Source organism: Podarcis bocagei (genome assembly GCF_964188305.1).
Source record: "Podarcis bocagei genome assembly, chromosome: 9".
NCBI classification, from domain to species: domain Eukaryota; kingdom Metazoa; phylum Chordata; class Lepidosauria; order Squamata; family Lacertidae; genus Podarcis; species Podarcis bocagei.
Window position 1 is genome coordinate 48506811 of NC_138134.1, and position 15487 is coordinate 48522297.

The 15487-nt window shown below is 44.5% G+C and overlaps 1 protein-coding gene across 5 annotated transcripts in view; it reads left to right on the forward strand.

Annotated features, from left to right (window-relative positions):
- SCLT1 (sodium channel and clathrin linker 1) overlaps positions 1 to 15475 on the forward strand; it is a 49460-nt gene extending 33985 nt beyond the window's left edge. For all 5 annotated transcript variants that reach the window (XM_081209286.1, XM_081209285.1, XM_081209287.1 and 2 more), the window contains 5 exons: positions 2135 to 2327; positions 3943 to 4139; positions 13256 to 13334; positions 14035 to 14130; positions 15073 to 15475. In XM_081209286.1, coding sequence (XP_081065412.1) covers positions 2135 to 2327; positions 3943 to 4139; positions 13256 to 13334; positions 14035 to 14130; positions 15073 to 15135 — 628 coding nt within the window. In that variant the 3' untranslated portion in view covers positions 15136 to 15475. The remainder of the gene's footprint in view (positions 1 to 2134; positions 2328 to 3942; positions 4140 to 13255; positions 13335 to 14034; positions 14131 to 15072) is intronic.
- The last annotated feature ends 12 nt before the right edge of the window (positions 15476 to 15487 follow it).

Here is a 15487-nt window from a genome sequence, read left to right on the forward strand (position 1 = left end):
ATCTCTGTGTCATGCATAACAAGTCAGGTTTTGTGGAAAGTGCAACTAATCTCTGTCATTACTGGAGGGGAAGAAGGAAGAGCAGAAACTTAGATAGGGTTGCCATATCTTGAAGAGCAAAAAAGAGGACAACCTGAGCCGTGGAAATAAGCACACAGGACCGCCACCGCAGCTCCCATGGGTCTCTTTCCCCAGCTTGGGCTGGCAGTGACTGGAGCATACAGAGCAGTCTAAGCCCCAAAACCCAGATATTTCCTTTAAAATGTAAAAAAATCCACACAGATGGGCATGTTGGCCCCCGCAAAAGGACAGGTCTGGGTTTTCCCGGACGTATGGCCACCCTAAGAAGCATGATGCTCACATTGGTTTCTTCCTGCTCATCAGTGCCAGATTTACATACGGGCTGAGCAGACTGCAGCCCAGGGTCTCATAATCTGTGGGCACTCAGTCTCTTTCCAATTTTAAAAATAAAAACAGGCAGATCTTACTATCTAGGCCCAGTTGCTTAGTAACATGAAACACGTAACTTATGAGTCTGACTGTATAACAGTTACACAAGTGCGTACTTATTGTTAGTAAAGTTCATGGAGGCATTAAAGTCAGCCATGAAGCAATACAAGAATTCAGATCACTACCTATCATTATAGCGTGTGCTTTTTGAACAAGTAAGGATTCTTTTAATTTTGACATTTTCTGAAAACAATAATGAGTATGCAATATAAAAGTGGTGCTAGTAAATGAAAGCAACAAAAGGAAATACTCAAAAGTTTGAAGCCAGTCATGTTGTATGGCTTCATACAGCAGGTAGAACCAGCCCTATATAATCTCTCAGAAACAGAAGCCTTAGATAAACTTTCTCCAAGACACAAATTTAAGGAAATACATATATCGCTGTCATGGATGCTGTTGAAGCCAACCTATTTCTGACCACACAGAACCTGCCACGGTGTGTGTGTACAAGTGTTGAATGCTTATAAGAAGAGTACACTTCTCTTAGAATGTTATTGCTGCTGACAGCATCATGCTTCAGATCAGTTAAGAAGGAAGGAATTGCAAAGCATTTCCCCCCATTACAACTGAATAGAAAAGAGTCACATTGTTACAGGGGTTTCACTATAACTTACGCTCTGTGATGGAGGCCCTGCAGCACTGTGACTATAGAAAACAGAAGGTCCTTCTTTTACTTGTAACTTGGTAAAGGCTTTTTTCGGGGTAATATATTCATATCCCTTAGGCTAGGCTTGAAGCTAACTAGGATAATTTTGCTGTAGCTGCAAAACTGCAGGAATAATTTTATTTGCCTACACAGTTTGAATTTCTTCTACTAATATCAAGTTTAATCAAATTATCCTCCCTACATCATAGCACAGTACATCCATTCAAAAAATACTATCAATTACTGTAATAGCATTCAAAAAACACATCACAGTGAAGATGAAAAGGCTCATATTTAAAATAGTACACCATGAAGTTCAGTACCTTCTCATAGTCTTCTGAAATGTTATGAAGCTAAATGATGTGCAGTGCAACCCTCTGAATGTTTACACAGAAGTAAGTCATACTGTGCTCAGTGGGAGTTATTCCCAGGAAGGTGTCTCTAAGACTGCAGCTTTAAAGCAATATTTGAACCAATATTGGGGCAGGTGATTTCCAGAAGAAGGGGGCTGCAATGGAAGAGACACTCATTGTTGTTGCCACCTTATGAAACCTTGAAAGGTCAACAAGAATGATCTCAGCTGTAAGCTTATTTGGTGGAAAAAAGTTATTCATGTAACCTGCTCCAAAATTGTCTAGCTGTGTTTCATATTTGCTCTCATTCAAAGCCCTGAGAATGTTTCAAGGCATGCCCAGAGCTTCCCATATAATAACTGAAATAAACAGGGAAATCCTTCTAAGCTGAGAGGCTCCATACCAAAAAAAATGAAACTTAGTGGGGAATACTTCGCTTTTTAGTTGCCAAGCCTTTTGATCATTCAAATTCCACACTACTGAACATTGTATGTATTATGCATTCACCTTAATTAATATATTAATTTCTGTGCATTTGTTTAACATATTTGTATCCTACCTTTCCATTCAATAATGGATTACCAAGTATTGTTTGTGAATTTCTCCTCCCTTCCTCGACTTCAAGCTATGAGGAACAGAGAAACAGTGGTCAGGAAATGATTTACAAGTTGCAAAGTATTCTGGAATCCGAAAGAAAAAACTGTGGCTCTGTCAGTGAAGAGCGCCTAAAACTCCAGCAAGAGAACGAGCAGTTTCAAAAAGAAATGGAAGAATTGAGAAAGCTGGCTGTGGAGGCACAACAAGCTGCAAAATTAAAGGTATTTGTTTTTATATGGTATTTTATTTTTGATGTCACATCTTCGAAGATTCAATGAAAGGAGAAATCTGTGTACAAGGAAACAGACAGGGTGTCAAATTGCTCACGAAACTCTATCACCATAGTTTAATATTCCTTAACTTTGTATTCCATTCGCTCCTTTGGTGTTTTTCAAAATATACTAAAATTACCTTTTGCAATTATAATAATGTTTCTTATCCACATGTCAACTCAGCTATGTAACATATGGACACAACTGACTTTTCCATTAATGTTCCAGTGTCTGGAAGCAGTAGTTAGGAGGACTGGATAACTACGTGCCACTTGGTTCTTTTCCCAATCAAGTAATTTTCTTCCAGACAGCAAAAACTTTTTAAAAAATCATACATAATGCAAACAGACTAACATGTTAGTCTTCTTTTATAACGAGAGATATACAGCCTAAATGTCTAGAAAATGCACAACACAATATAATGCAAGGGGATTTTTGGCCTAAAGCCTATTGACATCACTTTAAAAAAAGGGATAAGGAGCATTTTGTACATGCAACTCTACCAACCTCAATTTTGATATGATTCAGATCCACTATTGCTAATAATAATAATAATAATAATAATAATAATAATAATAATAATAATAATAAATTTTATTTATATCCCGCCCTCCCCAGCCGAAGCCGGGCTCAGGGCGGCTAACAACAATAAAACAGTATAAAAGTATAGCATAAACAACATTCTAAAATCATTCATTATAAAATTAATTAATTCAGGCCACTGGCAACCATTGGGCCAGAGCTCCGCAAAGATTGCCGAAGGAGGGAGTCAGGCTGTGCCCTGGCCAAAGGCCTGGTGGAACAGCTCTGTCTTGCAGGCCCTGCGGAAAGATGTCAAGTCCCGCAGGGCCCTGGTCTCTTGTGACAGAGTGTTCCACCAGATCGGAGCCACAGCCGAAAAAGCCCTGGCTCTAGTTATCCCTTTCATTTTCTTCGTACTTACATGCTGTGCTTGTAAGAGAAGATTCCTGTTTTTTGTTTCTATCATCTGCCTCTAATTCCTTAACTTTCTCTTCCGTTCTGTTCTCTTCCGTTTTCTCTTCTTTGCAGCGAAGTTACACATAAACTTGTCGTCTTCCTTCCATAGTTGGTTATTGCCCTTCAGTTGCTCACTTCGGCACTTTACATGTGGAGTTCGCGTAATAGTTGGCTGAACTAATTAGCCGTTGTTGGATGGTGACTTGGGGACAGCCTCAAGTTTTTGCTCTGATACCTAAAAGATAAATCAGGGCTTCATACAGAATTTTTACTGCAGGGATTCAAGTATTCAGTGATGAAATGAGTAAAGGATGAAAGATCTGCACACCTAGAAACAATTATTACTCATCATGGGTGATCCAAACGTGACAATCTGCATTCTCTTTTCAGTCAAATTAGTTATTCATTCTGAAATGAATTCTTTCATCTTATATCCACAAATAAAAGTCCAGTAATCTTTTGCAGATAGATATAGTCAGTATGTGCACACAAACAAACAAACTTCAGTCCTTTAGTCAAAAGACAAAAACTACCGTGAACTAATGTGAGGCTTTAAACTTATTTTACTTATTTTTTTTTACTATAGATAAGCATAATGGAGAATGAGCATATAATAAAAGAGCATGGGTCTGAAGTTCGTTTGAAAGAGATGGAAGATGTGCATCGAAAGTCTACTGCTGAGCTGAGACGCCTCTTGATAGCTCAACAGAAAGCAACAAACCGGTGGAAGGAGGAAACAAAGAAACTAACGGAAGCTACAGAAACTAGAATAAATAGTTTAAAGTAAGTAATACAATTTTGTTTGGCATTTTTAACAAATGCAGGCAGCTGGGAATGGATCTGCTGGGACCATAATTCAGACAGGAAATGTAGATGTGATACTGTTCTTGTTTAGATTTTAATTAACATTCCTCTGTTTTGTGATTGTCCAGAAATAATAGCTGCCAACAGAGCAAATCTTTGAGAAGGTAGATGTAAAGCTTCCAATAGATAAGCATTGCTGTGGGGAAAACTCTTTCCCCACTGCAGTTCAGAAAGGTTTATTAATGGAGCCTGGTCCTCTGAATCAGCTTAAGATGCAGCAGGATAAACTATAAAATCTATCCTATTCTTGGAAAGTGAGGCTATTGTTCAACCCTGCCCTGCTTCTGGAAGGAAAGAAACCCTGCCTTATTGCCTCTTCTCAACAGTGGCTAGAACATGGCATGTTCTCATTAACTTTTGAAGTGATTCCAAAAATCAACAGTGCTGCTCAAGGAGGTGGTAGAGCAGTGGAAGAGCAATGTCAGTGCCTCATGCAGTCAAGCTGCAGGAGATGGGTATTAGCACCCAAAGTGGTCACTGAGGTCAGGCAATAGCAACCAAGTCAGTATTTGCTGGATCTGAATAAGTGTTTAGCTGTTAAAACCCCAGATTCTGTTGCAACATGGAGCTCTGATCATTGTAAGCAGGTATTTCTAAATCTTCAACTCAAAAGGGGGGGGAACATGGTGGTGTGCACACAAAAATCGGTAAGATGTTCATAATAACTTTAATTGGCTTCTTTCTGAAACAGTGCTGGTGAGATTCAAAGGTGGCTTAGAAGAAGCTTATTGAATGTTCTTTGTAGTTAACGCTTCAAACTAGGAAGTCCCATTTGCAGTCAGGACCTGGAAATTGTAGCATAGTCTGATTTAACAAGAAAAGATGCACCTGCGCCTTCTATCCTCCCTAGGCAGTTATTTTTCTCAACTGAATTCCCATACCACAACTCATGGGGAGGTAAGCAGCAGATGCAAGGAGAGTTCTGCACCTGTCCTCTTACAGGATGGATTTGGTTATCTTTTGTAATATGGCACTCTGTGAGAGGCCAAAATGTGGTGCCCCCAAATGGATCTTCTTAATTTTGTCCCGTCCCCCCCGCTCAATTTTGTGCAGGGGAACCTTCCGCACCACCCTAAATCTGGCACTGCCTCTTACTATTACAGAGCTGCATACCACTCTGGCCCTGCCTCTGTCACACCTTCATTAGCTCTAAACTTTTAAGGTAATATAAAGTCATAAGTGTTTGCCAAACAGTAGCAATAGTGGCTATATGTTATATACTATTTGGTGACTGCATTTGGCGTTGTTTTCACAGGTGCATGGAGTGGGGGGTAGTTTGGCCAGTAAGGAGCCCCATCTGCACTGTGATCCTGTGGTGCCTATTTGAGATCATTTGGGGTTTCTGTGGGCTCCTATGGGGTAGATATTTGCTTTCATAGTTCCCAGTGGAGGATTAAATTTTAACTAAGATAGCAACTTCATCATTTTTTTTCTCCACCACACCCTGAACTCCACCTGTTTCTTGGACTCCCTTACACTATCATGGCAGTTATACTTACATCACCACTTAAGGTTACATAGGTTTAAAGGATTGAGTAGCAATCCTATTCTTGTTCAGGATAGGACTGAGAGATAGTGTGAGTGTGTGTGTATGCTCACACGCATGACAATTTACAACACCCATTCCCAAAGTTTGAGATACTTGAAACAAACAGATAAATCCTACATAAAATACCCATTAAAGTACATAGAGTCATGTGGCCGGAGGCATTAAGGGAAGGTCTTTTAGAATTTCCAGGTTCAGTTTTAACAAGTCTCCAAGGGAGTTCCTTGAAGTGTCTTAAGATACTCAGATCTCGATAATGCAGATTCAGCGTATGCTAATTGTGCATGCTCCTAATGTTGAAAAGTGACCTCAGTGCCTTTCATTTATTAAAATCCTTTCACCTTACTAAGGAGCTCTATCATGTTGAGAGCCACTCTGGAAGTTAATTGGCTGAAAAGCAGGCTATAAAAATCAGGAATAAATGAAAATGGGTCACTTAAATTGTTTGTGTTGCTCTTCAAAGATTCCCCAGTATCTTCAGTGGGATTATTTCTATCATAATGACCTGTAATCCTATAGTCCATTTTGCTCATTACTGCAGTTACAAACTGTACTGTGAAATCACAGAGGAGTTTGGGGTCGTGGTGGTATGAGCCAACCTATTATTAATCGTAATAACATTTTCACCAGCATTTCTATACTATCCTTCCTCTTTCAAAATCAAGTAAGAATAGCTGTTAATCTTACACTTTACAGTGATGCCCCACAAGATGAATGCCTCGCAAGACGGAAAACTCGCTAGACGAAAGAGTTTTCCGTTTTGGAGGCGCTTTGCAAAACGAATCTCCTATGGGCTTGCTTCGCAAGACGAAAATGCCTTGCGAGTTCCTGCGGGGTTTTTTCCCCTTTCCCCCCTTTTTCTAAGCCGTTAAGCCGCTTATCAGCTGATCCAATAAGCCGCTAATAGCGCTAATCCGCTAATCCGTCAATGGCCTTGCTTCGCAAGACGAAAAAACCGCTAGACGAAGAGAATCACAGAACGGATTCTTTTCGTCTTGCGAGGCACCACTGTAGCTATAAACATTCCTTCAGCTGGGGAAATGTAATGCCTATTGAAATCCACTGAGACTTAGGTGTTTGAGGCTAGGCACAGACTAACAGGTTAAGGCCAGGATGCCAGTCACCTTGTGCACACTGGAGTGCCTGCAGTTTCTTCCTCTGACAGGAGCTCATTGTACCACATCAGATGTTTCCCTGCAGGATTCTCCAACTTCTCAGAGTAGTATTTCAGGCAGTGAATGATGCAGCATGGGAGAGGGGGCAGACAAAAGCTTCCTGTGCAGCTGTTTGGATCCCCTTAAATTAACACTATTTTGAATAAATCAGTTTTGAGTTTCGTAGGCGTTCTTTCTGAATCATGGTTGTATCTTTGTATCTTTAAGCTTTTGGTTGTACAGCTTTCTCATGATTTCCAAGACTGATCCTTCTGGGATAGTATAGTTGTTCATTATTAGGTATTAGCTAGAGCAGTGTTCTTTTGACATACCATCTAGTCTATTAAATAAATTACATCATATTTAGGGACCTTTGAGTCCCCCACCCCTTCATTTCTACCACGTTATTTTTGGCTGGAATTCTGTAATACTTGGCAGCCATAACTGTTTATTTTAAGATATTGATTAAAAATGTTAAGAGGATGAGAAACAGCTGCAGGTACTGGCAGTCTACAAAATATATAATTACTAAGAATAACTGAAGCATATTACGGCATAAGTCAACAGAAAAACATCTGGAATGTGCTGTATGTGTCACATGAGAATTTTGCATTAAACACTTCCCACAGCTGGCAGATTTATTATCTTTTCTGCTCTACTACTAAACAGCTCACCTTTGTTTTCCACACATAAGCCTTTGTGGTAGACACTTGAGCAATTTTCTGCAAACTTCATGTACCTATTTTAATGAGGCAAATTCTCTGGAATATGTAGGAACAATTGGGACTGATTATCGCTCTGATAGTTTTATACTATGTCACCTTTCTGGGGTGTGTGGGGGGGACGACGACTGCTTCTCACTATCTCGGTATTTTAGAATTACCAAACGCAAAAGGGTAGCCATGTTAAAGGTAAAGGTACCCCTGACCGTTAGGTCCAGTCACGAACAACTTTGGGGTTGCGCACTCATCTCACTCTATAGGCCAAGAGAGCCGGCGTTTGTCCACAGACAGCTTCTGGGTCATGTGGCCAGCATGAAAAAGCCGCTTCTGGCGAACCAGAGCAGCACACGGAAATGCCATTTACCTTCCCAGAATGGTACCTATTTATCTACTTGCACTTGATGTGCTTTCGAACTGCTAGGTGGGCAGGAGCTGAGACTGAACAATGGGAGCTCACCCCATCATGGAGATTCGAACCACCAACCTTCCGATCGGCAAACCCTAGGCTCAGTGGTTTAGACCACAGCGCCACCGTCTAACAAATGTATCATGGCATAGAGTTTTGTGTGCAAGAGTTCAATTGTTAGATGCATGAAGTGTTATTTGACATATATACAGATGGTTACAAGGTGGGGATGTTGTTGTAGAGTGCAGTTAGGAAACTGAACAATCAATGCAAATGATAGGTGTCCATTTACTGGGGAAATAGTAATGCAAAGTAGTGTTTAGTGCAAAACAGCATTTAGTGAAAAGGATTGTTTCAGTCCGGTTGTGTGTGGTGAACTGTCAACTGTTGATTAATTGGCAAAGAAGATAAAGCGTAGAAGGTGTGAAGATGAACAAGCTTCTGGTAACATGACTGCTGTTTGTTGCAGAAGCTTGTATGTGTACAGGGTGCCCCAGTTTTTGAGCCACTGGAAGATGAGTAGTGGACTATAGTTTCCTCATAGTCCTTCAGATTACACAAACTAACTACTTGGAGTTGGGGGAGCTGATTCTCATTGTAAAGACAACATGTGAGAACCTGAGGCTCCTCTCTCCACTTCCCCACAGAGATCAGAATGGCTTGGAGACTTAGGAAATGGTACCAATGGGGGGGGGTGTCTTTCCCTTAGGTTCCTGGCACTGCAGAGAGGTGGCAGTGATCTCCATTCTGATCTTGGTGGGAGATTGGAGAGCTATAATGTGCAGCCTTCACGGTGAGAATTATTTAAGAAAATCCAGGGTATGTAGCTGCCTGCTATGTAATGTGATCATCTAGTTTGGCCCTAAGAGCCTGAGAGGAAAGAGTTATCATAGCCAGACTGTTGGGAATCTGAGTGCAGTGGTACCTCGGGTTACATATGCTTCAGGTTACATATGCTTCAGGTTACAGACTCTGCTAACCCAGAAATATTACTTAATTTTGCTTCACGTTGAGAACAGAAATCGTGCTGTGGCGGTGCGGCAGCAGCAGGAGGCCCCATTAGCTAAAGTGGTGCTTCAGGTTAAGAACAGTTTCAGGTTAAGAACGGACCTCCAGAACGAATTAAATACTTAACCCGAGGTACCACTGTACGTGCAGGTACTCACACAGTCAATTAAGGTTTGGCAGACAGCCAAGGCAATTTAGAGGAGTAAGTCTGCCTGGTGATAGAGAGGCATGGAAACAGCTCCATGATTGGTCAAGCTCTCTCAAGGGAGTAATGATTAATGGCCTACTAACTGGAAAGTGTTAGTTCAGTGGTTCAGCATGTCAGTGTGGAGGTTGAGAGTTGTGAGAGAGCTAGCAAAAGATCCGTGTTCTGTTCCTGTAAATAGTCCACTGTATATAATAAACACCTAACTACAGTGGTGCCTCGCAAGACGAAATTAATTCGTTCCGCAATTCTCTTCGTCTTGCGGGTTTTTCGTCTTGCGATGCACGGTTTCCCATAGGAATGCATTGAAAATCAATTAATGCGTTCCTAGGGAAACCACCTTCAGGCCAGGTCCGGGGATTTGGCGGGCGGCATTTTAAAATCGCCCCGGACAGCGGAGGACTTCTCCGCTGTCCGGGGCGATTTAAAAGCCCCTGGGAAGGCAGGCAGGGGGGAGCAAAGACTTTCGCCCCCTGCCCGCCTTCAGAAGGTGTTCCCACCCCCCCGCCCGGCTTCGCAGCAGCGCTACGAAGCCCGGCAGCTGGGGCAGCTGTTCCCGCCCCCCTCCCCCCTTCGGAACATCGTTCCGAAGTGGGGCGGCTGGGGCAGCTGTTCCCGCCCCACCTCCCCACTTCGGAACAGGGTTCCGAAGTGGGGCGGATGGGGCAGCTGTTCCCGCCCCACCTCCCCCCTTCGGAACATCGTTCCGAAGTGGGGCGGCTGGGGCAGCAGTTCCCGCCCCACCTCCCCACTTCGGAACATCGTTCCGAAGTGGGGCGGATGGGGCAGCTGTTCCCGCCCCACCTCCCCACTTCGGAACATCGTTCCGAAGTGGGGCGGCTGGGGCAGCTGTTCCCGCCCCACCTCCCCCCTTCGGAACATCGTTCCGAGGTGGGGCGGATGGGGCAGCTGTTCCCGCCCCACCTCCCCCCTTCGGAACATCGTTCCGAAGTGGGGCGGCTGGGGCAGCTGTTCCCGCCCCACCTCCCCACTTCGGAACATCGTTCCGAAGTGGGGCGGCTGGGGCAGCTGTTCCCGCCCCCCTCCCCCCTTCGGAACATCGTTCCGAAGGGGGGCGGCTGGGGCAGCTGTTCCCGCCCCACCTCCCCCCTTCGGAACATCGTTCCGAAGTGGGGCGGCTGGGGCAGCAGTTCCCGCCCCACCTCCCCACTTCGGAACATCGTTCCGAAGTGGGGCGGATGGGGCAGCTGTTCCCGCCCCACCTCCCCCCTTCGGAACATCGTTCCGAAGTGGGGCGGCTGGGGCAGCAGTTCCCGCCCCACCTCCCCCCTTCGGAACATCGTTCCGAAGTGGGGCGGCTGGGGCAGCAGTTCCCGCCCCACCTCCCCCCTTCGGAACATCGTTCCGAAGTGGGGCGGCTGGGGCAGCAGTTCCCGCCCCACCTCCCCCCTTCGGAACATCGTTCCGAAGGGGGGCGGCTGGGGCAGCAGTTCCCGCCCCCCCTCCCCCCTTCGGAACATCGTTCCGAAGTGGGGCGGCTGGGGCAGCTGTTCCCGCCCCCCCTCCCCCCTTCGGAACATCGTTCCGAAGTGGGGCGGATGGGGCAGCTGTTCCCGCCCCCCCTCCCCCCTTCGGAACATCGTTCCGAAGTGGGGCGGATGGGGCAGCTGTTCCCGCCCCCCCTCCCCCCTTCGGAACATCGTTCCGAAGTGGGGCGGATGGGGCAGCTGTTCCCGCCCCACCTCCCCCCTTCGGAACATCGTTCCGAAGTGGGGCGGCTGGGGCAGCAGTTCCCGCCCCACCTCCCCCCTTCGGAACATCGTTCCGAAGTGGGGCGGATGGGGCAGCTGTTCCCGCCCCACCTCCCCCCTTCGGAACATCGTTCCGAAGTGGGGCGGCTGGGGCAGCAGTTCCCGCCCCACCTCCCCCCTTCGGAACATCGTTCCGAAGTGGGGCGGCTGGGGCAGCAGTTCCCGCCCCACCTCCCCCCTTCGGAACATCGTTCCGAAGTGGGGCGGCTGGGGCAGCAGTTCCCGCCCCACCTCCCCCCTTCGGAACATCGTTCCGAAGGGGGGCGGCTGGGGCAGCTGTTCCCGCCCCCCTCCCCCCTTCGGAACATCGTTCCGAAGTGGGGCGGCTGGGGCAGCTGTTCCCGCCCCCCCCTCCCCCCTTCGGAACATCGTTCCGAAGTGGGGCGGATGGGGCAGCTGTTCCCGCCCCCCCTCCCCCCTTCGGAACATCGTTCCGAAGTGGGGCGGATGGGGCAGCTGTTCCCGCCCCCCCTCCCCCCTTCGGAACATCGTTCCGAAGTGGGGCGGATGGGGCAGCTGTTCCCGCCCCCCCCTTCGGAACAGCGTTTTAAAATGCTGGGGGTCGGCAGCGAACGCTTTGCTCCCGCCCGCCAGCATTTTAAGATCGCCTGGGGCAGGCGGGGGGGGGAGGCAGGCGGGGGGAGCAAAGACTTTTGCCCCCCGCCGGCCTTCAGAAGAGGTCCTCTTCTGAAGGCCGGCTGTGGGCGAAAGTCTTTGCTCCCGACCGCCAGCATTTCCCTATGGGCTTTCGTCTTGCGATGCAAGCCCATAGGGAAATTCGTCTTGCGAAGCGCCTCCAAAACAGAAAACCCTTTCGTCTTGCGGGTTTTCCGTCTTGCGAGGCATTCGTCTTGCGGGGTACCACTGTACAAGTTCCTGGTTCCCGCTTCGTCCATCCTGTCTGCAGCCAAGTTGCCAATTGCTTTCGTGAACTCTGCGTTTACTCTGCTAGGTCTGGCTAAGGTCCTGCAACTAGTCAGAAAGTTGCGAAACACCAACAGGTTTTGCCAATACAGACAACAATGCTATGAGAGTCCTAGAGCCCAAGACAGTGTGGTTTCTAGGATTCCCCCGTTTGTAGATCTTGGAAACAAATAGAAAATAACACATGAGGTGTGCCTGCGTAGATTTTTCCTGCACTCCTATAACACATTGTTCCTTTCAGTATTCAATGGGTGTGAAAAATGCATTATTCATCAAAAGCTGCACATCCTCCCGTTTGTAGGGCAGTTGAAAAGGGTCAGACAAACCAGTGTTTGGGACAAGATCCATTGCAGGAGAAGGGCTTGGGGTGCCTCATTCTCAAGCTTGCAAGCCTGTTCACAGAGATAGGGTGTTCTATTTCTACAAGCTTCTTTAATAAATTTGAGGTAGTAGGTAGGACTTTCGGCATTTGCTCAGTGGTACAAGATGCCAGGGCCAGATGTAAAGATTTCCTGTACACAGTGTGCATCTTTTTGCAGGAGCTACTTTGCTCAATACAAAAAATAAGACAACCAGCCATAGCTAGTTATGAAAATTAAAATGCCTCCAAACTAGCTGTACAACAAAAACTGAGTTGCTACTCAGACTTTGATGAGAAGAAAACTGAGTGGGAAGGCATGTGCACTCTCTAGAACCGTGCAGTCAACAGACATCTTCCTTGAGTTTAGTGGACTGTTTGCTCCCATTTTTTAGCTCTGGAAGGTACAGCTTTGCCCAGGATCCCATGTGTCCCTGTAGGGAGACCATGACATAAGTGGTATCCAGGCTAATACTTGATGGACACCGTCCATAGGATTATATTGCTTATTTTATCACATTAAGCAGGGATGTGGCATTCCAGCTGTTGGATTCCAATACCCATTAGCCCAGCCAGCATGGCCAGTGGTCAGGGATGATTAGAGCTATAGTCCAACACCTGGAAATCCACAAATCCCCTGTCCTTAATGAAAAGTGTTTATTTTTGTGAATGAATGACATTTTAGATTTTTGTTAAAAGTAAGGTTTCGGAATTGTTGTTGTTTTGCTCTTCGTTGTGAATCTGTCCCATCACAGTACAGTCACAATACTAAAGATGGCCATTATTGGTATCTTAAAGTACTATCCTTTTCCTACTTCATTGGAAAGAAGGAATTTGAAAGAGGGAAGAATATATGATTGTCCCATATACCTCTGGAAATGACTCAGGTCAACATATATGTTGATTTTCATTAAAGAGTTTCTTTGATCTTGTTTCATAGAAGTGAGCTGAGCCGTCAAAAAATTTACACCCAGGAGGTACTTTGTCAGCTGGAAAGAACAAATGAAAAGGTTATTGAGGTAAGAGAATGGTCCCCATCCAAATGCTGTGCTTTAACTAGATGTACATCTTGTCTAACTTGAACTCTCTTGGTACACATCATTTGTTTGCTTAGAGTAGTTTTCAGCTGGAAAACTGTCCTATTTGTGATCATACACACTGGGGAAAATGCTAGGAACATTTATTTTACTATTATTAAAACATTCAACTTCGTTCATAGCTAATTTTGAGCTGTTAATTTTTTTTTACTAGGTAATGGTTCCTTTCTGTGATCTTTAGCTTGTCATTTCTTTCTGCAATGGCTGGTTCAATTTTTGTAACAACTAAAAAATATTCTGTCACAATTAGCCCTCCTAAGTACTGATCTTCATAGTTCTGCCTCTTTGGACAGCCTGTCATCTGTCCTTACTTTCCTTTGAAGGCCAACTGATTGAAGCATCTCAGGAGTCCAGCACCACCCCTTCCCTGTTGAAATTTGTACTTGTAACTTCCTTAAAATTATGTTTTTTATATAAGAGTTGTGTCATGAGATTCCGAAGACTGGAAACCCCTGTCAAGGTTAGACACAATGCATAGGAGCAACATGCCTTGTTTGCCTTTGTTAGTCGGTTCCTGGCTTTGCCATTCACCAAGTTTCTCTTCCTTAAACCTTGTTTCCTGAAATATGTATGATCTGATAACAGAAACTTAAATTTGTAATGAGCTATTTCATTTATACAGAATGAAAAATTAATGATGGAACATCAAGAGAAAGTCAACAGACTTCAAAGGCGACTAAGCCAGGCAGAAGAGAGGGCAACCACAGCATCTCAACAGGTATCTAGAAATAAATCAGATCAGCACCCTTATTACAGCTGCATAACAAAAATCTTTAATCATAATAATTTTATTATTTATATGCCGCCCATCTGACAGGTTTGCCCCAGCCACTCTGGACAGTTCTCAACAAAATATTTAAAACACAATAAAATAACCATTAAAAACTTCCCTATACAGGGCTGCCTTCAGATGTCTTCTAAAAGTCAGATAGTTGTTTATCTCCTTGACATCGGATGGGTGGATGTTCCACAGGGCGGGCACCACTACCGAGAAGGCTCTTTGCCTGGTTCCCTGTAACTTTACTTCGCACAGTGAGGGAACCGCCTGAGGGCCCTCGGAGCTGGACCTCAGTGTCTGGGTTGAACGATGGGGGTGGAGACGCTCCTTCAGGTATAATGGGCCGAGGCAGCTTAGGGCTTTAGAGGTCAGCAACAAAACTTTGAACTGGGCAGCCTTCAAACTGGATCATTTAATGAAGAGCTGAATCAGAGTCTTAACCAAATTAGTGTTTCAGTTTTCTCTGTTGGGATGAAAGTCAAAACATCTGCATGTAAGAAAGTTCAGCTGTACGTGGGGACAGGATGGGAAGTTATTGGTTTGTTCTTATTTGTATTATGCATTTTGTGCTTTTATCTTTTATTTTTACGCGGTGATTTTTATCCCAAGATCTATGAAGTGTGGTATGTAACTCTTAAAACTGGCAACTGTGCAATTCCTCTATGTATTCATAATGAAGGTCGCTTTCACTCGATAAACTATTCAGAAAAAAACTTAGGAATCATTTTAATACACACACACACACACACCTTAAGTATATTGTAGAAGCAGAATAAAATAATTCCCTCACTTTATCTGTACTTCAGCTTGCATTATAATCCAATTAGTTTAAAGATTCCTACTGAAGAAACAAATTATTGTTTTGTTTTGTTTTAATTACAGCTCAGTGCAATTACAATGCAGAGGAAAAAGGCTGCCTCCTTGATAGAGTTGGAAAATACTTGAAAGTAATATATTGTTCTTCCGTGCAACATGTAAGTTGAGGCTGCTGAAGAGCAGCATTAGGACATATCATGCAGAGTGACTTCTATAAAAATGTGCATCACTGTTACCTGAGAAGAGAATCACTGTGGCTTCTTCACAATAAACATTAAGTGGGTAACTGCAAATACATATTGAAGTGAATTAAAGCTAGATGGAAAGGTGGATTGCCTTATATAACATGTTTTGTTTTATGGTAGAAAACTTTGCCACAAAGTTTGAAATACACAATTGCTGAATTTTAAGGTTTTTTACAACTGACAGTACCTAATGTTGTGTTAACAAACTCAACATTTTTAAACTATTTTTTCCCCGT